The sequence below is a fragment of the Anneissia japonica genome, unplaced genomic scaffold (genome assembly GCF_011630105.1).
Source record: "Anneissia japonica isolate Jap-2015-1 unplaced genomic scaffold, ASM1163010v1 scaffold287726_len2788222_cov184, whole genome shotgun sequence".
Taxonomy (NCBI): domain Eukaryota; kingdom Metazoa; phylum Echinodermata; class Crinoidea; order Comatulida; family Comatulidae; genus Anneissia; species Anneissia japonica.
The window spans coordinates 2550847-2576899 of NW_022705125.1; the positions used below are offsets into that span (position 1 = coordinate 2550847).

Genomic DNA, 26053 nt, shown 5'->3' on the forward strand with positions numbered 1-26053 from the left:
CTCATCACCCCACCCCCATTCATCAACCCATCATACCACCTCCTCTGCACATATTGCATTTGTCTTAATATTATAGCATCGCAATCTATTGTTTGTCTATTATTGCACCTTCATGGTTGTTCTTGCAGCTAACTTCATTCCAGCATTTCATCTGCTTTAAATCTCATCCCTTTTCTTTGCCTTTTTACTTCACTACTTATGTATTGGCACATATCTAGGCAGATACCTACTACATCCCCAATTATAAACATGTAGTTCAAAAAAAAGTATCACTACCTTGAGATTAAAAGAGTAATTACTTTAACAGTCCATATATATTTGGTACACATGCACATAATACCTTTTTAATATACATACCCATGCGTATGCGTAGCCCCCGAAAAATATGACAATTCTATAGGTTTCAGAAACTTATTTAATCAATTTTATAGGTAGATAGTCTACTAATATGTAGAAAATACATACAATTTTTTCTCCCTGATGGTTTTTCTTCTTTTTTGGGGGGGTGGGGGAACTCAAACTGGGGTAAAGAAAATTCTTCCTCCCCGTAGCACCGCTACTGACCATCACCCATCCCATCCACCATCTTCCTCCCATACGCATTCCTACACTATTCACTGCTTCATTACTTGCCTTCATATACACATGTTGTAATATTTATTAAGAGTTATAAAATGATTAAAATATTTTTAAGTTTTTAGCCAATGTTATACTCATGAGTGTTGTATTTATTATTAATGCACGCTTGATGCAATATCTACTTACTGATGAGTTTTTGAGAAAGCATTGTTTTGTTTTTTTTATATCTACTGAAGCATGTGCATTTTGCTGTAGATACCATGAATTACTAGTGGTACAGTCGGAAATAGATAGTGTGGGTCTCTGTTCAATATGATCAACAAAGCAAAATTGTTAGCATATAAAGAAATAATATTCTTCCAATTTTTTTTTAATTTTACGATTACTTGGTTGAATAAAATATCCCCTCACCATGTTTGTTAAGAATTTGCTTGGAACTGAAAATATCAGCAAACATTTTTTCAAAAAAGATTTTCACTACTGTGGCTTTCATGGTGTCTATGTGCAAATGTGGGTGTGGTTGTGTGTGCGTGTGTGCATAAATCTGCGTCTATATTCTGTTTATACTAAAAGTATTATCTTCAATCCCAGCCCCTCATCTTTGGATGATGAACTTCATATATTAAAATCAAAATACAATAGCCTTTAACAGATTTAATATTCTTTTTATTTGGTTCTTTGTAAATAATAAATAATAAATATTTCACAAGAATAAAAAGTGTAATAGAAAAATTGAATACAAAAAAATGATATGGCCCTTCCGATTTTTTTCATTTTATAGTATAAATAACAGGATTTATATAAAGCATTTGGAATAATGCACTTTTATACATACATGCACATACATGCATTGTGATGTATATTTTTTACATTTTATTATATGCATACATACTAAGATGATTGGCATCTACAGTGACAAAATTGCATAGTTAATGTTGTTACTGAAAAGATTTTTAATAATTTCATTTCTTTATTACTTTTGTACATTTATTTTGATTTTACAATTTGGTTCTTAAGATGTATTTTGATTTGAAAGCCTGGAATAAACATGTATTGTGATTTGTTTATTACTTTGACCAATTTTATAAATAGATTACCAAAATTATTATGTCCAGTTTATTTCAAATATATTGGAGAAGATTGAGGGCAGTATTGCAATAACCTCTAGTGCACTGCAAGCCCAGTTGTTCCCACTAACTTTCAAAGTATCGTGTTTTAAATATTTTTTATGCTTGCTTATATTATATATCATTTGAGGATTTATTCAAAAGTTGTACGATTTTGATCTGACTTAGTGCAAGTGATATAAGTATGTAAGATTTGTGAAACATACTAAAATAAAAATGATATGTATGGAATAAATTGGCTGGAAGTTTTATTGCTTATTTCTGGATTCCAGAGTCTTTTTAAAGTTATTAATTTGGTTACTCAATCATTCTTGTTGATCCAAATGAATTCGAATGACGATCCGCCGGTGCTCTACCAACGTTCTCAAGTACACCCATGATGTCTGTTCCAGATGGCAGCTTGATATATAAGTTGGTGTACACTTTTAATGCAATGTACAGCGTGCCATAAATATAATGAAAAGTATGTTCTTTTAAGTACTTTTCCTAAAGTATACAATCTCAAGATTTGTGCAGATAAACTTAGATTTGGTTAAATAAATCTGTATTTTTAACTAGAATTGAGACAATTCATGCAACAAATAAATCAACTGTTTTTAAAATATAAAAAAATTATTATAGTTGAGACTATTTTATACAATTTTAACAACTTTCTAAGTATGTGATTATACAACAGCAAAATACAAATAATACCTCTCCTTCTTAGTAGAACATTTCATTATACATTGATCGATTGACTGATTGATTTAATTGACTGATTGACTGTTTGAATGACCAAATCGCAGAGTGTCTGATTGATTGTTTGATTGATTGACTGATCACAGACTTTACCAAAAATATATATTACATTTATTCATTTATTTATTTATTTCGGTATATAAATACAAGATGGTAGCGCAGGGTTAAACATATTTGCATTACAATAATTTAAAAGGTAAAAATGAATTTATACAGACATAACTCATAAGAAAATAGACAGTCACATAATTTGTTGATATGCTCGCAGTTATGAGTTTTCTGTGTCAAACTGCCCAATTAGTTTCTTTTTTACCTTTATGTAAATTAAACTTACTAAAGAATTGTGATTGTGACTTCTGTATACTTTTCTAGAATGTGGTTTAAGTGCACACAAAGATTCTTCATTGTTTTTTTGGCTTGGGATGTCTGTAATATATATCGATAGCTCAATTTTTCTTTGTGTAATTTTAATGTTCTTGAGAAATTTGAAATTGCTATAATCTATAATTCCGGTTAATTATTTTTTAAATATTCCTTCTAATTTTTTCCTCAATAATCCTTAAAAAAATCCCGGCTCATATCAAGGATTCTATAGTTACTATCTACTTAATTTCACATCAATTTATATTTTTTCTTAATTTTGTTTTGATATTTTGTGAAAAATACTGTAAATATAACATTTGTTTGCCTCCATTAATTGTCTGTCTTGTAATCCTTTCCAAAAAAATATCTTAAAGCTGTGTCCCGATTATCAATTTTTTGTGACAAAAAATGGCTGTATGCCCATATATAGTCATGATGTGCCTATATATGGTCATGATGTGATGTCATCATGACCATATTTATTTATGTCACATGTTTTTCTTAAATAAAATTTGATAGTCTGGGGAGGGCTGTATTGGTAATCTGAAAGTCAAGCAATAACTTTCTGTTTAACTTGTCTTGCCACTGATGATTCAAACAGTCTTATACCACATTAATATTCTCATTTCACATTTTTTGCTTTTATGTTATAATTTTTTACTTGAGTCTTCGTATTTAACTTCAGTTATTATATTAACATTTTCATGTTAATCCTTCTGTTACAGTATATATGAAGTATATATTTAGTTTTCAGTTGTCATTGAATGCTTTACTAACATTGCCACTTTTTGCGTTTTTCTTTTTTGCTTTCATGGCTTTCATTCTTCCTTCATAACACCAATTTTATTTTACGTTGGCTTCTTTTTGTTTTCTATCATACTACCAATCTCAGCAAAAAGAATTACAGGAAAGCAAGAGTAAAGTTATGCATCTTCAAGATGAGGCCCAGTTATTGGAAGAAGAGATTAAGAAACAACACATAGAAGAGGTTGCTAAACTGAAGGAGATCATAAAGGAGAAGGCGGCATTGCAAGAAGCATTATCTCACGAAAAAACGAGCATTAAGGCCAGTTTTGACAATGTATCGCAACAGAAGTCACAACTAGAGGTGAATTTTTTCGGTATTTTTTAACTCTGTACAAAAAATAACCAAAAAGTGCCAAGTTCCTATATTCTAATTCAACAAAGCGCAAAATTATATTTGGGATAATGCGGCAAGCCTTTTTAATACCTGGTTTAGCACATTTTTTTTTTTAAAGATTGTCAGAGTAGGGTGGAAAAAAATAAAAATGCAACTTGTTTTCTTATTTAGCAAAATTATGTTGCCAAAAGCACCTAGACAATGGAGGAAATAAAAATAACATGTTATTGATGAATGTAGAAAACAGTGTACTAATGAGATTGATAAATGCTTTAAATTTATATAATTAAGGGATTTCAGAGGAGCAGAGGAAATCATAAAAAAAATGAAATTTCCATTTTTTTTGTGTGTGTTAACTGGCCAAAAATAAAATTTTATTGGCAGTTGGATGTTTGCTTAACAAAGTATAAAAAAAGTCTGGCCCAAAGTCCAGTTAATACTAAAGTTGTGGCTCAATTTCCAATACTTTTAGCTTATTATTCTTTTCCCTCTTGTAAAGTTTGAGTTAGATGAAGTGCAGTTAAAATTAGAGGACCTACAAAGTGACAAAGAAAAGATGAAATCTGAAAATGAGCAGACAATGCAGAAAGTACAAAGGTTGGAAACATTACTGGAAAACACAAATTCATCGGGACAAGAACAAAACAAGAAACAAGAAGAATTGTTAAAACAGATTGAAAGTGAAACAAATGCTAAAAATGAGGTATGATAATTAAAAACCAAGCTTACAGTGTCCGATGTATAGCTGCTTGCTTTTTATTGGCAAAGGTATTGCCAAATTAAATATGAAAATAACATTACATCAGAAATAAACTCGAACAAAAACGACAGGTGGCTGAGAAGATAGTAATAATAATAAAGAAAACAAAAGTAAACAATAATCTAGTAATATATTTGCATTTCAGGTTTTGAAGGAGAATGAGAAAATTCTTACTGCAGTTTCAAATTTGACAACTGAAAGAGACTCATTAAAGACAGCGATCACAGAGCATCAAGATAAATTGAAAAACCAAGAAGAGACTCTCAACTCTGTTAAAGAAGAAATGGAGAAGTATAAAGTAAATTTAAAAGAAAGTGAAGGCAGGAACAACGAAGGAAACAAACATTTCAAAAATCTACAAGAAAAAATGTAATTTTGCATTAATTTTTTCTGATGCTGTTTTTTTTAGAGTTTTCAGTGATTGAACCCATTGTCTTTGGATTCAAGGCAGAGTACCTTAACCAGTCAGTCACAAATATCCTACATTCCTATCGACACTGCTGCATTCGCCTTTAATGAACAATTAGCAAATTGTTATGAATATTAGTGTCTATTTTATGGATACCTGAATAAACTAACTATTGCTATTATTTTAAATGAACATCCCAAAAAATAAAATAGAACAATCCATCCCAGAACACAACATGTGACAGCTGTGCAGTCATGTGGTGCTTTGGAATGGATGGTTCCATTTTTTGTAGGTTGTTTATTTAAAGAACATTGGCAAATAATCAGTTTATCCAAGTATCGTTCGCATAGACTACCACCATCTCATATGATTTCTGTTTTATAATATTTACTGCCTTTCATAGAATTGTCTTTTCATTTGCCATTCAATTATTTCCTGGTACTGACTACTGTACTAGAATGTTTTACTAATTTTTATGAAGTAACTAATTTCGATGTAATGTTCCGGTATGAAATATAAACCTCTCTACCTAGATTGGCTTTTATGGGGTGAATGCTATTTTAAGAAGACCTAGCATTTATTCTGATCTTTTTTTTTCCAGGAGAGAAGTACAAAGAAAGTTGGATGAGTCTGTCAATGCAATGTCAGTAACAGAAGAAGAGAAGAAGAACCTACTCCAAAAAATAGAAGCGTTGGAAAAAGAATCAGGCGTGAATGAAATCAGGAAGAAAGAAGAGGAGGTATCAAGAGGGACAATGAAAGCACAATTGTAAGTTAAAATATATAATTTATAAGTCACCATCTCATTAATTAATTGTGGTAGTGTTTTATTATCAAATAATGATTCTAAGATTACAATTGAATTTTGTATTGTATTTTGATGTACAGTATGCTCTCCCATAGAAGGTTAATAGAGATTGGTTAGATTTGATTGGATTTGCATACTATTTATGTTATTATTTTTTAATTAATTTGCTTGCTTAGAAAATACAATTTTTATGATGTATATGATTTTTTTTATTGCCATTTGAAAATGACATTGTATTGTATTGTTTTTAATTACAGTTGTTGTTTCTGTTATTGTTGCTGCTATTGTTATTACTATTATCATTATTGAATCATTATCAAATAATAATCATCATCTACATAATCAAAATCATCTTGATCCTCATTATCATCATTATTATCATCATATTATATAAAAATATATCTATTTTTATTTTTAACATATCTCTAGCCATTTTATTTGTGTATTAAAAATAATCTGTCTCCAAACGATGATCTCAAAATGTTTCTCTGACGTATACGTGCGTACTGTTCTCGGATAAATCATAGGCACATTTTGAAAAATACAAATTATAATTTACCTAAATGTGAAACGAAGCAATGAGATATAGAGTCAATCAATTAACTTTGACCTAAATATACATTTTTATGCATCAAAACGTTGATTGATGTTGACAGAGATACTGTGCAACAGTCGCTGGATGACAAGACGAGACAAGTAACGGAATCCGAAAGAGAGAAGGAGAGACTAATGAGGGAGGTGGACAGATTCAAGACCATGTTGGACAAAAGCAAGGAGAATTCTGAGAAAGAGGAACAAAATTTAGGTTCCCTACAAACACAACTGTGAGTGGATTTTTTTAAATTATCATATTTTATGCTATTTATGCTATGCTTGTCTATTTACAGGACAGAAGTCAACTGTTAAACATGATGCTGGTTTATGAATTTAGTTATTTGTCAAGTCTAGTGCACAGTTACTTGGATTTAGAGAGAGTATTCAGAACTACATGGACTTAGTTATCATTATTTATATATTGTATACTAATGTCTTCTCACAGTATCTACTAAAAAATGTTATATTATACAATATTATTATCATTACTGTTAGATTTTTTCTGTTTTAATTGTATTTTTTTTAAATAATTATTATTTTATTATAATACCATTTGGCTTATTTTCAATATTCACTTCACTTCCCATGCTTAGAATTTTTCTGTGCTTTGCCAAAGCATAGACCATATATCAAGGATGTGCCTCCTAATATTTAGTGTCAATCTAGGGTGGGGTGTGCGTGTGGAGATCAATTAAAGTGATCTAAGGGCAAACAGTCTACACCGGATATTTAAAAAACAGGTCAGTTGATGTGAATGAAACTTTTGGGAAAGTTTGATCAAGTTACAAGGAATAAATTTTTATGTGTTGGTGACAATCCATTGAAGGGTGTAAATTTGAGGGTCATTTCAATTCTTGAGGACCCAGACCGAAATATCTCTTTAAAAAAAATCAGTGGGTATAATTTAAACCTTGTCAAGGTTTAAACAGTTTTTCAAGGTCTATTAAAGAAATGATTAAATTTTCGTGACAATCCTGAGTAGGGTGTGGATCTGACGACCATTAAAAGGAAAACCTCCCAGTCCAGATATTTCAAACTGATCAACTGATCTAAATGAAAGATTCAGAAAAGTTTAACCAAGTTACAAGGAAGAAATTATTATGTGTTGGGGACGATTCAGTCAAGGGTGTAAATTTGAAGGTCATTTAAATTTTTGAGATTCCAGACCTAAATATCTCTAAAAAGTTTTCAATGGGTATAAATAAAACTTTCTATAATAGTTTGTCAAGGTCTAGTAAAGAAATTATTTAATTTTTCTGACAATCCGGAGTAGGGTGTAGATCTGAGGACCATTCAAAGGAAACGTCCCAGTCCAGATATTTCAAAAACGGATCAACTGATCTGAATGAAACATTCGGGATAAGTTTAACAAGTTACAAGGAAGATAGTTTTTGCTAATACGTCCCAGTTATAAAAGGATAAAAATGAAACTTTGCAGAATAGTTTTTCATGGGTGAAATGAAGAAATGATCCAATTTTTGTGACGATTCGGAGTAGGGTGTTGATATGAGGACAATATAAGATTTTATTGGACAGTTTGCTTAAATTATTTAAACGCAATTTGCGTTTCTTAAAGCGCTTAAGCCAGTTACAGCTAGTAACTGAAACAATTTTTGCTTTCAATCATTGAATTGCTGTGATCCGAAAATGCACTGGCCTATGCAAGGTCGGCTCATATAGGGCACAATGGTTATGAGTCACAATGTACCTCGCTATTACCATTGCAGCCATAGTTCGAGTCTCACTAACATCGCAGAGAACTTGGTTTTCATTGTTTTTTTTTTCTTTTCCACTTCAGTATTTTTTTAGTACTATAAGTATTTTGGTTTCCCATGTTTTTTTCTACTTTATTCTTTTTATACTTTTCTTTTTGTTGCAATTTAAACTTTATTTCTCATTAAAGCAATGGGGAAAAGCCCTATGTTCTGTTGAACAAACAGATATAGTAAGTCTAGTTATTATTATTATTATTATTATTATTATTATTATTAATAATATCAATATTTGTCAACATCACCCTTGTTGTCACCAGTTGATTGATTGGATCTCCACTACATATATGTAAGAATTCTTTATTTATTTTCAGAGATGAAGCAAACTTCCAGCTTGAAGAGAGCAGACGACAGGTTGCTAACCTGCAAGAAGATGAGAAAGTATTAAGGGAAGAGTTGAAACAAATTAAGGGTAGTCTAGAAGAGAATAAAGCAGAAGTCAAAAGAAAAGGGGATACCATCACGCAACTGAATGCAGCAATGTGAGTAGCATGTGCTGGGGTTCATCCAAGTCCTATCCATATGGATTAAGCTCAGGTCCCAAAGCTCTGTTCGGATTTGACATTTTTGGTTCCTATGTTAAAGCAATAGGAACCTTTGCAATCGTCCTTGTATGTGTGTCCCGTACATCTGTGACACTGACAAATTCTTTGAAAGTTTGTAACAAGCAAACTTGAATTTCCAGACACCTGTTGGTTATCAATTTTTGCATACATGTTGTATTGGTCATGTAATTGAGCCCTTGCTTGAAGACATTTTTTAGATAAATATTAAGGCAATAAATAAGAATTTTATTACCCCCTCCATCCACGACTCAGGATTATCTAGCATTATATGGTGCAGTGGATTATTGAATGGCTATTTTTGAACCAATTGCCCGACCTCTCCAAATGATAATTGGGAATGTACCAAAAATGCAACGACTGTCACTTTAGATTAGTGGACAATTTCCTAACATTTCAACCTGAATTAAAATTAAATAAATATATATTGAGCTCTCTTCTTAGATGAAAAGTCTTGGCTTCGTTTTGTTTGTTTCTTTAAATACATCATTACAAATAGTGTAATATTTTACCAAAATGGTTGCATCACCCTTTGCAGAGGTTTGGTTTGGTCAAACTAACCATGCACCAACACCCTCATTTAATGTAATACAACATCCACTTTTAATGCAATACTTGTTTTTCCCTAGTGATGAAACAAATGAAAAATTAGCTAAAGAAGCTAACCTACTTAAAGAAAAACAAAAAGAAACAGATCAAGTGACAGAGATATCAAAGAAACTGGAAGGAAAAATGTAAGTCATCAACACAAGTTCATTTTCAAGCTTTAAATAATATGTTTGATAGCTTAACCTGAATTTTCTGTTGCATGGGGAGAGGGAATGTTGCCACTGTACCCTATAATTATAGGCTTAGGTAGAAATATAATTACTAACCCACCCCTGGTGTTCAAATGTCATTGTGTTTAAGGCAACACAACTATTTTCTTGTAAAAGGTTTATTTCTTTTCATAGATCTGAACTAGAAACAACATTACAGAGTCTGACTCTAAAGGTAAGTAATATACTGTAGACTTGGCGATTTGAATTGTAACTTCAAAATTTATAAAATAACTTAATTGATTAGTTGCATCAGTTAATAACAACTCGTAAACAATTTCTGAGCATAAATTAAAAAATATATTTAAAAAATTGATACGTCAGCTCGGGAAAAGTTGACCTTAATTCTAAAATGAGCTTTTCCCTTGACCCCCATCAGGATGCTTAGATTTTTCTGAGACATCTGGTTGTCATATAAGAACCCCTCTTTTCCACTAGTGAATCCTAGTTATAAATTTTGTCCACACTATCAAATTTTATGGGACAAATAACTGTGATATGTCCATATTAGGGAATGACGAGATACAAGATAAACATTTCTCTATTGTCCACAAAGTATGGATATAAACAAAACTCATGACTAATACATATTAATTATTAGGCCTATCTGAAATGTGTCCAATTATAATTTAGTTTCCCAGCTGTGTAGAATGAGTACTTCGGTCCGTGTGCGCGTTCACCGTCCTCATTTTACGCAAATTCATTCGTCACACAAATTTTGTCACATAAAATTTAATAGTATGAACAGAGCCTTAACTTATTTTTACCAAAATCAGTGAAAGCCCCTGAAGTATCCTTCACCCATACTGACAGTTGCTTGTTGTCCTTAAAAAATAGGCAAAGGAAGATGAAGCGGTGATGAAGGCTTCCTTAGAAACAGCTACGAAGCACAGTGAACTAATCAAGCAGGAGAAGGAGAGCATCGAGAAACAAATGAATGAAAGTAACACGGATAGGCAAGCGAAAGAACAGAAGCAGCAAGAATTACAGAGGCGGTTGAAGGAGTATGAAGAACGAATAAAAACCATGACGACCGCTACGGAAGACTCTGACAAGATGATAACTGAACTTCGGCAGAAATTGTAAGTCGATACTTTATTTATGGTAGAGCACTCACTATTGGTTATAGAAAGCGCGCATTCATTGATGTGGATGTTCTAGGATATACTTTAAGGAGTCTGACAATCTTCTGCAAAATTTGGTGCAGTTGAGAGATGAAGCCCTGGTGTGGTTCTAGATGACTAAGCACCCTGGGGCCTAAACATTTCAATTCAATATAAAATAATATTGCTCATTTAATGTAACGTAAAAGTAATGTAAAAACTAATAATAAATAATAGAAACTCAATCAATATAATATTTAGTTTTAAAAATAATACTTAACAAAAAAAAATCTTATATCAAATTAGAGCAACAGTGGAGGAGACCGACAGACAGTCTAAGGCTAAAGGTCAAGAATTGGAAACAGAACGAGATCGACTGAAGAATGAACTTACAGGTCTTGTACAAATCAAAGAAGAAAAAGCGAAGGTATGTTATGATTTTACTGGTGTAGGCATTTGCGATTGATTGTAATAGCGGACTCAGTCCTAGTGAGAAATGTTCATAAAAATAGAGCAATATATTGTTGTTTTTACCCATTTTGGTGTATTAGAGTTCAATATTTTTTTTTTCATGATCAGTTTAGAATGAAAGTTTAGGCCTTTAGGCAACTTATAAGATATAAATTCAGTGGTTGGTAGGCCAAGGGTTAGAACAAGAGTTTTTGTCTTTGAAAATTTCAATGATAGACTTTGTTGTATACATCATTCTGCATTGTAAACAAAGCTGATAGGTTGATTGATTGATTGATTCATTCATTCATTCATTCATTCATTCATTCATTCATTCATACTTATTTGGCCAGTGTATTACTTATTTTTTCATCTCATTTTTAATAGCTTGAAACTATTAATTTTCTTATTCTTTTTAACTGTGTTTGTTACATTGACACACGTTTTACTTTTCGCAATGCAATTTAGCTTCAATGGAGCTTAAATATTTTTTAAAAAGTAAACCGAACAATTAGCAATCCTCTTCTTTCCCTTCCTCTAACATTGTCTAGTTCTTTATCCTAATTATAAATGGTGTGTTATGTCTGTTATTTTTCTGATATTATGTTTTTTTTACTATTTCAGCTGCAAGATGATTTTGATAGAGTTAATAAAGTACTAGAAGAAACAAAAGCTAAGTAAGCAATTGTTGACAATCACATATTTTTGAAAGATTAGCATGCAAAGTGAGGGGGTTTTAGCTGGCAAAATGAGGTGATTTTTAACAAATTGTGTGTAAATTTTTGCAAAGGAAATTTCCAGTGGGGGAGGCCCACAATTTTTATTTTTGTGGGCGATGTACCCCTCCCCAAGGATCTGTTTGCATACATTGGGGAGAAAAGCTTATATTTCACTGTGGCATCATGCATATCTGTGTGTCAGTTGTACCAATCTTTAGCAAGGTTACAATTCACTTGTGTAAAGACGACTTTGATTTCTCAGAATATCTCAGAATGTGTTTAAATTCTAACTTAGACATGGTTGTACTACGCAGCCCAACACAATTTGTTGTTGCATATGGTCCATGTAAATTAAACATGACGCGATGTCTGCATCATGCTTTTGAACCTTAGAACATATGTACCAAAACTTAACCATCTTCCACTCTCCTTTAAATAAGTCAGAATTATAAAATATGTTTTTGTTTGATATTACAGGGAATCAGAAGCTACAGCTGGACTAAACTCGGACATTAAATCCTTGGAAAGAACTTTAGAAATCACTAATCTACTAATATCAGAAAAAGAGAAGGAAGTTGAGAAATGCAGGACAGAGGTAAGATTTTGTCATTTCACTAGATAAAATAAATTAAATGCTGTTAGATAATTCCGCTAAGCTAATGTGTCTTTCATATATCACAGGGGTGGATTTAGAAAGGGTACGTGGGGGACAAGTACCCCGATTTTGTTACTACCTCATTTTTTTTTTAACAAAAAAAGACATGAAATGGCATGCAAATATCAAATGTTACAATTTTTTGTAACAGCATACTGAACATAAATTTTATCAATTTTTGGATACATATTTATCTGTATAATTATATTACATCTACTGTAGGCCTATGGTTCCCCTTGTTTAAAAATTCTGCCCCTGTATCACATCCTGCAAAAATATTCAATGTGGTTAAAAACAGACAATAGAAAGGTTAAACTAAATTTGCTTTTGTTTATCAAAAATGTGATTTCATCAGTAAGTAGGCATTATATAACAATTTGTAAATAAAAATATAATAATATTTAGTCTATTACATATACTGTTTAGTCTATCAAAAAATACAAATATATCTATTGATTATTATTATTTGATATTATATAAAAAGTCAACATACAAGATATATCAAATATGATTGATCAATTAGGAATTCCTCATTTCATCATTATGATAGACTTTAAAGCCAAGGTCCTTAAAGGGTGGTTTAGTTTATCTAAAAAGCTGTTCGCTCAAAACTTGTGGTTCAAGCGAGCCGTAGAATCAGGCCTGCAAGTCGGCTTAAACCTGAGCAACTACAGTAAAAGGAAAGAAAAACAGATAATGGATAATTTTACAACCTTCATATGCATCCATCCACAAATGATTTGAAGATTTAAATATATTGTTTTTCTGTTTATTTCTAGATTACTACTTTAAAGGCAGAATGCTTGGTGATGAAAAATTACAAGGACCGATTAGACGATGTTGAAGATACCAACGCAGCATTAAGGCAACAAATAGCTGAGTTACAACTCCAGGAAAGCAATAATTCAAACAATGTAGTTCTTGATGGTAAGTTGTAGAAAAATTATATAAATATTAAATAATATATTTCTTGATACAACCCATGATTATGGTGGATAGGAGGCAAACAAGCTGGTGAAAGACTCGCACATGCAAATAAAACTTTGCATGCATATTGGTCAAACACATTCGCCTTATGGGAGGACACAGCATAGTATAGCATTATAGAGTATGCAATAATTTTACCATTTGCATCTTTCCAGAGAATGAAATCTATGATGCATTGAAAGAGGAGAAAGAACAAGCAGAGGGGCAGGTGCAATTCTTAAACTCAGTCATTGTAGATCTACAGAGAAAAAATGATGAACTTAAAGCGCAGATGGATATAATGGAAAATGGTGGGATGAATGGCAACCACGACCTCTCATTGGATATAGAGTAAGTCATGTGATGTGGTGTTTTATAAGTTTATGGTGAGCAGAAACATGTTCTCAAAATTTAAACATCCTCTGCATTCAGTCATGTAACTGGATTTACTAAAGCCTATTTAAATTCAATTTCCATATATTCAGTATTCAAATATAATAAAACAAAGTTGACGAATGAAGACAAGTAAAAAGGAAACATTAAAATTGGGGGAAAGTGAATAAAAATATATGCTAGGACACAAAAATACAACAAAAAAAAAACATGTTAAAAAATAAAATTGTACAAAAAGACCAAGCAAATTGAGAAAATTAGTTATTTTACAAGTTGCAAATTATAATGCATAAGTGCATTTTTATGATTTATAAATTGGTTGATCTGATAGTTATTTTAATAATTTTATATTCCATAAAGTATTATTGCCTTGTTTCTGTTATCATTTCAATATTTTAATTTTATTTCAGGTATGATCATCCTTCAGGACCTCCACCTAGGTTATTCTGTGACATCTGCGATGTCTTTGACCTTCATGACACCGAAGACTGCCCTCTACAGGCTAGCTCCGACAGTCCGCCTCCATCACAATACCACGGTAGTAGAAGTGAAGAGCGCGCCTATTGTGATATTTGTGAAGGTATGTTTAGTTTTACTTACTTGGTTTTATGAGTAATAAATTATCGACATTGTTAAATTAGCTACCTTTGTTATTTTAACATATTCTGTTAGAATTTTTTTAAATAATAATATGATAATATGAATATTTATATAGCTTTATTACACAGATGTTACATACAGAATACACTTAATTAGTATGAATTATTAAAAAGATGCGCTTTGAGGTCCAAATATAATTAAAGTAGGGGCCTGTCTGACTTCACAAGGGAGTTTGTTTCAAAGATATGGTGCTGCAGCAAAGGAGCCTGTGTGTTAGCTGTGGAATTTGTAAAAACTATTATGAAACTTTTATTTTTATATTCTGGTATATTTATACATGTCTACTAAACTAAATATTGTACAGGCAGCCATGAGCTGATTGTTTCATTATTTTATAGGGGTGTTTTCAATTGATTTTTTGCAGTATTAAGTGTATTCATGTCTCTTTATCCTATGAATTAGTGATGGATCCAGAATTTTACAAAGAAAGGGACACCAAATTTCCAGAATAAATAAGTAGGAGTTATAGCTGTAGCAGCAGTGGCCATAACGTAAAGGCCAGAGGCCCTATTAATAAATATTATGATTTTATTCTATTTTTTCATATTTCAATACATGACATGAGTACTGCTATGTATTAAAATGTGAAAATGAAGGGACAAACAGAGGGCGGTGGGGGTGGTGGAAGAAGGGGACATGCCCTGTTCTCTCCATTGGATCCGCTCCTGTCAATATTAACTTTGACTACAGTATTTTTTGTATTTTGGTTTAGAATTTGGACATTGGACGGAGAGTTGCGATGATGAACAGACTTACTAAATGCAGATTGTTATGATCCATGGCTGTCTTAACAAGCTGTTCATGGCCAATAATGGGAACCGAGTTAGCACAGGCACTTACTATGTGCAAAACTAAAGCTGTATAGTCTGTTGCTACAAGAACATCAGTGACTGGACAATTTGTACCAAGTTAGCATGGTACATATTGTTTGCACGTTTCGTTGTGTGCCAGCTTAATGCTCTACAGCAGGCGGACAGTTGGTACCAAGTTCATATAACGCTATTGCAAGATGTAAACTGTGGTGTGTCTAGGAAGCAATGAAATGGGGAGGGGCGTGGGAGAGGTAAATGGTTAAGTGAAGGGGGGCGCTGTGAGCATTCTTTAAGGATCTTACGCCTCCCACATTTTACCATAAATATTCCACTGGAGATACGGCACCTGTTACAGAGCCAACAGCAAGTGGACAATTGGTACCATATTAGCAAGGCAATTACCAGCTGTAAACCTGCTGCAGCAAGGAAGTCCGTCAGCTATTGGATGACTGCTACCAAGTTTTCATGGTGCAAGATTATTACAAGGTGTAGTGATGAAGCCATAAGCTGGTTTCTGTATTCATTTGTGCCTGCTCGAATGCTGTTTAATTCACATGAACTTTTAATAAGCTATAGCCAAATGTTAGAAAGAGCAAGATTTGTTCCCAAAATAATATCATACAGCACTAAAATGTGGTTTAGCATTTTTATTTATCCATGTTCAATATTTTATTTTAAAATGTTTATTTCTTCTGGCTTGTTTTTTTTTTAAGCTTATGATTTTGTTGATTTACACTTATTATCCTTAGTTTTTTTTTTTAATTCAAAAGTATGTAATTGCAATTAAACTTAATTAGTTATCAAAAGGAGCACTACAGACAAATGTGTGTTTCCGAAAAGAGGTTTGTTGTAACTGGATTTTAGATGATTTTGGTATGGTATAATTTGCCCCATATTACTGTTTATTCCTGAAAAATCAGTGAAAGTTTCCAGTCACATGGTTTGCTTGTCTAGCAATCATCTGACCGCAACATTCTCAGAACAAGTTTGATGAACGAGTGACCACTCGCAGGAAAATTTCTGTCTCTAGAAATTTTTACATGATTTACAATTTTTCATTTTTTAGTTTGTACAACCAGTGCCGTACACTATTACAACGTTCTTCCTCTTTTATCACAAGTTTTAAAGGGTGCCACCAAAGTTTACATCTGCCAAAGTGCATGTAGTGAAACACAACAAATATTTTATTTTCATATTATTACGTAAATTTTGGTATGCTTGTGCAGTTGCGAGAGTGCCACAAGCATCATAATATATAATATAAAAGAACAGCATATCTGTGACTGTGCTCGCATCTCTCTGCAATTTCAATGCGAGATGAGTATTTTCATTCATAGACAGCATACATGTGAACCTTAACAATCATACACAGGATGTGACAGTAATATCTTAAATTTAGTTTGCACCAATTTTGCACCTGCCAGCTGTCACACAATGTGCAAGTCTCGCGCATTAGCATCCACTTTTTTCACGTTTCATCCCTACATTGTATTATCGCACTCATCCTAAAAATAATAAAAATGTTTATAAAAGATAAAGTGTATGGAACGATTATACCCTAAAATTCATAAAAATGTCGTTATTAAGATGTGAATACAGGCCATTTAAATTTAAACGAAGACATACAGACCGAGGATTGCAATCTATAGCATTACAATTTAAAATAAAATAACATAGAGGGCACTCTGTTTTGTGATTATTACATAGAGGGCGCTATATACAAATGTTTTAATTTTTTTTTGTCTCACATCAGACACTAACAACGTTTGCGTGTACTGTATACCAATTCCAAAGTACCTCTTGATCAAAGGTGCAAAAGCATTATTATTCCTGGTCACTGAACATACATTAGCAACCTTCTCTGCTCCTTGGTTTATGTTAAAATTTTTGCAATGGCCTAAACCTAGAAGGTATTTATTTATCCCTCATTGTCTAGCGTGCTCCGCTTGTAGCTTCAGACTAAACTCCGTCGCTAGAATTCAGTCGAGCTGTTGCATGCTCAGATGACTTTATGTGGCATCAGTATGTTCCAAATCTTACAGTCAAGTATTCAAAGACTCCCAAGTATTCAAAAACTCAGTGCAGACTGACTGTATTCATTAGAACATTTGCATCCTATGAGTTACGCAGTTATACCTATGGGTGGAGAAAGACAAACACAAAGTGCCTTCGTTCAATATAACAAGCAATATAGAGAGTTGGATTCGAACCCTACACATTTAAGGTTGAGAGTGTCTGGATTGCAACCACTGCTGTTGCTTCTTCCACGAATGCTACTTGATAATACAAAATTGTTTTTCTCTCGTAGATATAAACATTAACACTCTAGATAATTTGGAATCACAATGATGTCAAGCAAATGAAATCTTTAAATTTCAACTTTCTGTCAACACTATATAGATTTTCTTTGAAAAAAAAACCTGTTTTATGCCCATATATAGTCATGATGTGCCTATATATGGTCATGATGACCATATTTAGGCATGTTTTAGGCACATTTTTTTGTCGAATAATTTTGATAATCTTGACAGGGCTTTAAATTAATTCATTCCACTTTTGTTTTATTTTAAGCAGTGCAATGCAGTCGACCATAAACATTCCTATATAGAATCCCCCCTCCATGCCCGCTTCCACTTAAATCAACATAATTAATTTAAAAGCTCGCTTCTGTATGATGCATGTATTATTCAATTATTTTTCAGGAAAATATGTTTACCCCCAAATTTCATATTTTCAACCATAAAATGTAGACTATAGATTAATGCTTTAATTTTGTTTAAGTATCTTTTTCTTGTTTTTCTCTTTAGATAAATGAAAATATGTTATTGTTAAAGATATTTATTTTAAGATACGTAAGTAACAAAAGAACAAATCAACATGTCAGGTTGTTATAATTACTTACACATTGAAAGTTCATGGTAATGTCAGAATATTTGAAACTTGCTAATACAGTAATTTTAATTTCCTGGTTTGTTCCTTTGTTAAATTGTAGAAGAATCAGATTGTTTTCTGCTTTTTTATATAACAACAACTATAACCTAACTTGCTCCAACCATACTGGAGCTGAGGTGTATATGAATGCCCATGGTCGGGGATATTTAAATTCTAATCGTGGACCTTTGACCCCTCAGCAGCAGCAGCCACGCTTTTCATTGAAGTACGAGTATTTTTAGCTGGATCGATGAGGAGCTCTAGGGACACGGCTGATTGATTGATTAATTAATAGAGCTTTTATGTATGGGCGGCCATTAGGGGCAAATATACTCTACTGCCTCTATTATACTGCCCCATATCGGAACTTTCGAGATTACAAGAACTTGTTTTGTTAGACTCGCTAATAAATTGATGATTATAACTACTAATATACCTTATCAGTAGTGGTGCTTTCGAATTTCTTTGAAATTAGTTCCTTATCTACAAGTTTGTAGTGTGTTAAAGATATACTCTCTGCCAAAAATATTGGGAAAACCAAAAAAAATTCAATCAAAACTCTGAGTATCTCATTTAAAGGATCAAAAAAAAGTTATTAACTTTAAACCAGAAGCACATTTACAAGATTATTTTCTCACTGATTTACAGACATTTAGTTTTGTTAATTAACAATTCAGAATTTGTTAACTGATAAAGAGACAGTATATCTTGGTATATCTTAGTTCTAGAATGGAAAAACCTTCATGGGGGCAATGATTGTTGTATATCAAAGGGGAATAGATAGAGCTCCAGTTAATTCCTTATTTATTTACCCTTGTAATCAACTATCTAAATTTATATTATTACAAACATGATTTGTAATATTCTCTGTAAAGCTTTCATGATATTTTTATGTTGTCATGGAGCATACTTCATTTCTACTGTCATGAAGTTTGTAAAGTTGTAGTTTGCCCTCCAATTCGAGATCACATTTGGGACCTGAGAATTTCGGGAGTTTGGTCTCCAATTAGAGAATGTATCAAAAGGGTGAATGTTGTTTATTAATACTTCAGAAAGCTGGCCTCAAATTAGAGAGTCTCGGAATTAGATGGGTCTCAAATTGAAGGGCAAAATAATTATACTTTCATCATGACAGCAGAAAAGAGCAACAAGGTATAAGACATATAGTTCTTTACTTTTCAGTATTTTTAACCCTGTCACCACATCAACAAGGAAAGGAAGATAGTCTTCTGTGAAGTATGCATTATATTTAATGATTTTGTAGTTCGTTGGTGCTGGTTTTGTATTCAAATTAAAATAAATTATACCTAGACCTTCTTTTTGATGCAGTGTATCTATTTTAACATAGTCATTCCATATAGTGTATTTAGAATTACATAATATATGCAGGCTTAATGTGTGAAATGCACGCCTATAAGTTGTACAGTCTAATAAATAAATGAACACTTAATACTTTTATTTAGTGTTTTTTTTTCTCACCTGAAGTACTTCACTTTTGTTTTGAAGTTCAGTGATTCGATAAAGTGTTTAAAAAAATGAATAAATATTCGTCAGAGTTTATACTCAAATGTAATGATTGTTTTTGAGTGTGACAAATTGAGATTTCTCGAAATAAAACGCTTGTCTGATGAAGGGACACCAAAATGGTTTTGAAGTGTCATTCTAGTATTTATTCTAATTGTTGAGCTTTTCCACTCATTACCACTTTGGAAGTCGTAACATAAATCATTATATAACACAATACAATCATACATAAAACCTTAAACCATAGCACAACCACTACCAAACAATGCTCCACACATCGCTTTCGCTACCTGGTGGCCACAGTTGTCGGCATCAGAGAACACCCAAATCCACATGGATTTTACAGAATTAAAAAGAAACGGATGAAAAAATATAAATTACAACATGTAGGCATTAATGATCCTGTCTGCGTAAGAAAATATTTTATTATCGTTTTTAGATGAAGGTCAAGGGTAAATTACGACTAGAATACTTGTATAAAGATAAGTGCCGTAGCGGGATTGTTAAATACCGGCAGTGTTATCTGTATTAATTGAAGTCTATTTTGAATCCAGATGTTGTATCTTGTAATGAACTTTTTTTACAAGATACAACAAGGCCAGCAAGTGAGAAATTGATCCTATTGGCGTGGCCTAGTCACACAAGACAATGTATATTGAAACATGACAAAATCATGATAATTTTATTATTGCAAACACATGCCATCATAAAAATTATGTGTTTTGCCCTTAATGCATTAAATAGCAGAGGCTTCCAAAACACCATGCAATAAAGACACACAAACCCCACCCATCCCCCAGCCAAGGCCTTCGTTGGTGCTTCGTGCGAAATTCCCCCGATTTTTACTATAAAAATGTTGGATGTATGGACTCTTTCGAAAAAACTATTATTTTAGTGATATTGGTGATTTAATTTGTGTTTCTTTTGCAGAATTGAAATAGTTGTTTAATTGGGGAAATTTTAATTGTCATTCGGGGCCATTTTTTAAAGCAGGATATAGCCTAGGCCTACTTTCAGCTTAAAGCTTTTGAAGGTCAAAAAGGGATTATCTTGATCTTGATGCTCCCTGCTCAAGGATAAACAATTGATAAACAAAACGAAGATTAAATGGCGATTATTTTTCAATTGGTACGGATTCTCATTTTAAAGAAAACACTAAGATTTTGAAGGATAATATCATAGTGATATTTAATTGTTTTTTTGCCAATATCATGAATAGTCGGCAAACCAAATTGACATGCAGAATAGTTCACCATGGCTCTTCTTTAACAGGTCTTAAATAGGTCTATTGAAAAACTTGAATTATTTTCACGAGTCAAGCACCAATTCAGTGTCTTAAAAAAAAAAAGAAAGAAAGAAAGAAAACAGTTCTTAAATAGGCCTATTGAAAACCTGAATTATTTTCACAGTCAAGCACCAATGTCTTAAAAAAAAAAAATCGGGTGTAGGCCTACAATATTCAATTTCTCTCTTGAGCATGGCATGAAATAATATAAAGATGGCACCTTTTCTCATTGGTATCGGTACCTGAAGCTACATGTATGAAAATACGAATAGTACTCCTTGGTCGCGGCAGATCCAGGTGAGTGGCAAAAAGCGCTCGCCCCCGCCCCCCTCCCCACCTGCCTAATAATAAAGCTACTCGATCTCTCACGACCAGGGTTCGGACCCCGTTAGTTGTTATTGATGTCACATCACGCCTGGCAAAACAATCGATCCGGGTCAGTGTAGCCTAGGCTACTAGGAATAGAAACATGAAATTTTGGAGTCGAGAGGTGTGCTGAAGTTTTATAATCTTAATATGAGAACTGTTAGTCAAAAATGATTAATTTATAACGTTGAATTGTGGATACGTAAACCCCCTTTCTCCCAGTTTCTAATATTGACTGAAATCTGTAGCATCCCCATTCTTCAAACACTGTTTAAAATGGTTTTGTCCTGTATATAACTAACTGCCAGTGGTGGCTTCAAAAATGTGCCATCATGGACAGGGGATCGGACATGTCCGACAGAGCCTCGGTCAGGGTCCGGAATAAAAAATCCCTGGTAGGGTTCATGGGAAGAGTTTTTATGGCTTACTTTAGCCCAATTGTGCTAGCGAGACCCTAATATTGGATTGACAATAAAAATGACTATTTGGATAGGGAAATTAATATTTTTGGTCCGACGAAGGGGTCCGGGCTTGTCCGACGGAAAGGGATGGCCGCTGGCTGCCTACTTCTCTCCTGCTGCCATCACCACTGTGTCCACGTAACATATCAGCTGGTTTTATCAGACTACTTAATTAGCTGAGACATTTTTTATATGATGATACGTTTATATCATAGAATTTATCTTTATAATTGTTATGAAAACTACGCTGGATACCTAACACGCATCAATTGAATTATAATAATGATAATGAATAATAAGAAGGATGATAACGATATTTACAACGAAGACAAAAACGAAACGATTGATAATGGGGAATGGTAATGGTAATGTAAGGCTATGCACAACGTTGGCATTGACTGCAATGACAACGTTATTATTAGTATTATTATTTTAAGTGCTAGTTTGAGAATCAACGATATAAAGAGCTTATCAGACTGTATTGTTGCATTACTTTAGGCCAGTAAGCCAGTAGCAGCGCCAGTGGGGGCCCGGGAACTTCCCTCTCACGGTAACCCATGGGATATATGAACACAGGTTAGCCAGTGGCGTGATCCAGGAATGTGGTATCTCTAGTTGGCCAGTAATAGCGTTTTCAGACTTCAACTTGAATAGCTATATAGGCCTAATTTGTTTTTCTCCATTTTTTTTTTATTTAGGGAGGGGCTCGGGCTGGCTTCCAACCCTATCCGCCACTGCAAGCAGCAGTGGCTCCAGAAATTCACCAACAAGGGGTCAAAAGGGTCCCCACCCCGTAGCGCCACCAGACTGGACCCCAAGGGGTTTACCCCCAAGACCATCTGACTCAGCCGTCAGATCAGACATAGGACGTCAGACTCCCAGAACAGTCTTGCTAGAGTCATGACCCATACCTGTCAACCTTGAGAAATTTCAAAAAGTAAGATCGGGTGACATAAATGAGTGAGTGCCGAAGGCACGAACAGGACGTATAGGCGAGGGCCAGGGGGGGGGGGGGCGCCAAGGGCTCCCGGTCGGGGTCGTACCGAATGCCCCTGGACGCTTCGTTCAAAATGGCACTGTGGCCTATCTAATCGATAGTGAGTTTATAATGATCTCAGATAAGTACCGTAGTTATTGAAACATGGAGGTAGATTGTTATGATGATGGTTGTTAGTTACAAAAAAATTATTACAAATTGAAAAAGAAACAAAATTTACTAAAATTTTGGGATAAGTCGTGAGTTTGCCGGTGTTTTGCGTTAGCCCGTAACTGTTGAGAATGCGTAAGGGTTGACAGGTCTGCATGACCACTATACAAATAGAAAATATGATACTAGTATTAATACTGTATCATCTGTATGTAAAATAACCAAAAGATTGTAAACATTGATTGTTTCAGTGGTTTTACGATATGACGACATTTGAACTACTTTACTACTGCGTAGTATTATAGTGGGCGTGTTGACAGCCCTTGAATTTTCTGACGTCATGGATATCAGCAAGGATTTTTGAACCATTATTATTAGTGCGCTTAATTCATTAGCGGCAGCCATTTTAAGAATTCAGAGGAGGTTTAGGCCTACGTCTCTTTTGCAGCTGGAAAAGAGCAGAGATATTATCGTTTGAAATCAAGTCCAGTTAATATAAATATTTTATTTTTTGAGTAAAGAATTTTAAATAAATATCTAGCATGGCTGAAGCTGATAACAAACTTAATATTGATACAATTATTCAACGTCTTTTAGAGGGTGAGTAGAGAAACATACCGGCGAAAAATGTCTCGTATTGGTAGTAATTTTAGAATTGGTTTGCATTTTGTTTTGAGTGTTTTGAAATGCTATGTTTTAATTTAAAACATTCTGTAGTACATCACTTTGCAATGATAAGTGGAATGGTCTGTGTGAACAGGATTTTTCATGCCTAAGCCTATGCAGACGACGAGTTTCTGCTATCTAGTAGTAGAGGCCTAGGCTAGGAATAGTCGGTCTCTATTGACTGTCGATTGACATTGTTGTGGGCCTAGCTACCCCTCTACCTAGGGTAGGCCTATTACCTGTATTACAATTCACTCCAATTGAAGACCACCTTTGGGACTGGAAAATTCGGGGTGATCTCGTGTTTGGTCTGCAATTAAAGAAAGGTGCAACTTTGTGAAGCTTGAAGAAGTAGGCCTGGGGGGGGGGGGGGCTAGCAGCTAGGGGGGGGGGGGGGGGGGGGGGGGGGGGGGGGGGCTAGCAGCTAGTTAGGCCCAGTAGCAGGCTACTCAGAAAAGGTGGTCTCGAATTATTAATTAGGGCCTAGGTTAGGCTAGATTATTTCATTACTGCTTCTGTCAGAATTTAAATGTTGTCCCTATTTATATAGGACTAGGCGGCGCTAATGCACTTCCGCACCTAACTTTTAATAATTAATTTTTACCTCAATGTTCTTCTCACAGTCACAACACATATAAAACATTTTTACATTGAAAACATTGAATCATGTGAACATGTTTGTTAATTATATGTTGTGACTGTGAGAAGAACACTGAGGTAAAAAAATTACGAAGTAAAAGTTAAGTGCGAAAGTGCATTAGCGCCGGACTAGGCCCCCTAGCGCTCTAGGGTGGGTGGACCTGGGATTGAGTAAATTTCCTTTAATTATTCAGTTGTTAGGCCTACTTTCAAACAGTTGCAATAGCCTAGGGTAAGTAGCTAATTTTCGACCTACACGGTTAAAACAATTTTAATTTTCTGACTTTTGGACAATGACTTACAGGAATCTAATTTTAACATCTATGCATTGTACCTTCCAACTACAAATTCATAAAATGAAATTGCATCCAGCCTGTAAAATGTAATCATCCTTTCGCCAATTTTTGACCATTAGTTTATTTTCGTAATTTTAATATCTTGGAAATACAAATTTATTTGCCTAACGATAATAGAAATTTTAAGTAATACAGTAGCTCTGCAATTCGAAACTATTTCACAGTAAACTCCCCTTTTACTACAGTATAATGAAAGTGTACAAAATTAGACCAGTTTTTGGTCGCATGTCTTACAAAAAGTAGTTAAAAATGGCTACTTCGCCATCTTGGTTTTAGGACACCCTCTATAATTTCATAGTAATTAAAAATAGGATGTCAAAATAATAACCCTAACCACTCTCTATTCTTATTTGCTACTGTATGCCACATGATGGGGCCATATTTCGATCTCAGCGATTTTAGAATTATCCTTGGTGTGGTGTATCACACCAAAGAAATCCATTGACAGGTTACAGTACAGGCAGGAAATATCGCTTCGTATCTGCGCGTAACCACTCGTAGGTACCGTTTGGAACGTAGCTACGAACCACTACGAAGGTCATTGTTATTTTAATTAGCTTTGCAATGAACGTAGGCTGAATCGTCGGGCTGATAATCAATGCGTAAACAATATTGAAATATAGTTTACCAGCTTTCTACGCGTAAGCAATGTTGCAATTTACTAAATAAACAATGTTAGAACTTTATTGTTTTGTTATATCCTACCTTATTATTAAATCGATCATGTTTTAAAACTGTGTTTAGTTCGCTAGCTGGGTGGGTAACCTAGTGGGCATTCAGTATGTTCGAATTTCGATGTCATTTAGGCTTACGTACGGCCTACATTTACCCCTATAGAGGAGGAGAGCGGACAGTAGTTATACTGGTAAACTTTCCAATTCGGAGAATTTTGATCTGATATTATTCTTCTGGTAGTAGGAATTTTCTTCTTTTAAATAATACTGATGACAAATCATGTACAAATTATTACGATTTCTACAGATCACATTGTTTATTGTTTACCGTAATTTGAAGCAGAACAACCTGCAAAGCGATCCAATACTAAATGGAAGTATAGAAATCACTACCTTGCCGAATTAAGGCTAGTCATGTTAGACCGCATTTACTCCGTTTTTTACTAAATGTTGCTCACAGCTTTTCAACATTTGCCACGAGGTTAACCTTTAACACACTTTACTGTGTTCTGATTGGCGCGCACTCTGACGTCTAATGCTGGCTAAGTTTTATTTTCCATTGGGTTTTCCATGT

General features: G+C 33.6%; 2 protein-coding genes across 13 annotated transcripts in view; both read left to right on the plus strand.

The window, feature by feature from the left end:
• LOC117105268 (CAP-Gly domain-containing linker protein 1-like) overlaps positions 1–20005 on the plus strand; it is a 71475-nt gene extending 51470 nt beyond the window's left edge. For all 12 annotated transcript variants that reach the window (XM_033246367.1, XM_033246363.1, XM_033246368.1 and 9 more), the window contains 16 exons: positions 3700–3915; positions 4448–4651; positions 4854–5077; positions 5719–5886; positions 6582–6749; positions 8606–8773; positions 9484–9588; positions 9808–9847; positions 10510–10754; positions 11082–11202; positions 11850–11902; positions 12422–12539; positions 13379–13526; positions 13742–13916; positions 14369–14538; positions 15331–20005. In XM_033246367.1, coding sequence (XP_033102258.1) covers positions 3700–3915; positions 4448–4651; positions 4854–5077; positions 5719–5886; positions 6582–6749; positions 8606–8773; positions 9484–9588; positions 9808–9847; positions 10510–10754; positions 11082–11202; positions 11850–11902; positions 12422–12539; positions 13379–13526; positions 13742–13916; positions 14369–14538; positions 15331–15377 — 2370 coding nt within the window. In that variant the 3' untranslated portion in view covers positions 15378–20005. The remainder of the gene's footprint in view (positions 1–3699; positions 3916–4447; positions 4652–4853; positions 5078–5718; positions 5887–6581; positions 6750–8605; positions 8774–9483; positions 9589–9807; positions 9848–10509; positions 10755–11081; positions 11203–11849; positions 11903–12421; positions 12540–13378; positions 13527–13741; positions 13917–14368; positions 14539–15330) is intronic.
• A 3519-nt stretch (positions 20006–23524) lies between these two features.
• Positions 23525–26053, plus strand: part of LOC117105211 (serine/threonine-protein phosphatase PP1-gamma catalytic subunit B) — a 12752-nt gene continuing 10223 nt past the window's right edge. The window contains exon 1 of the mRNA XM_033246282.1: positions 23525–23744. Within this exon, the coding sequence (XP_033102173.1) occupies positions 23687–23744 (58 nt within the window). The 5' untranslated portion in view covers positions 23525–23686. The remainder of the gene's footprint in view (positions 23745–26053) is intronic.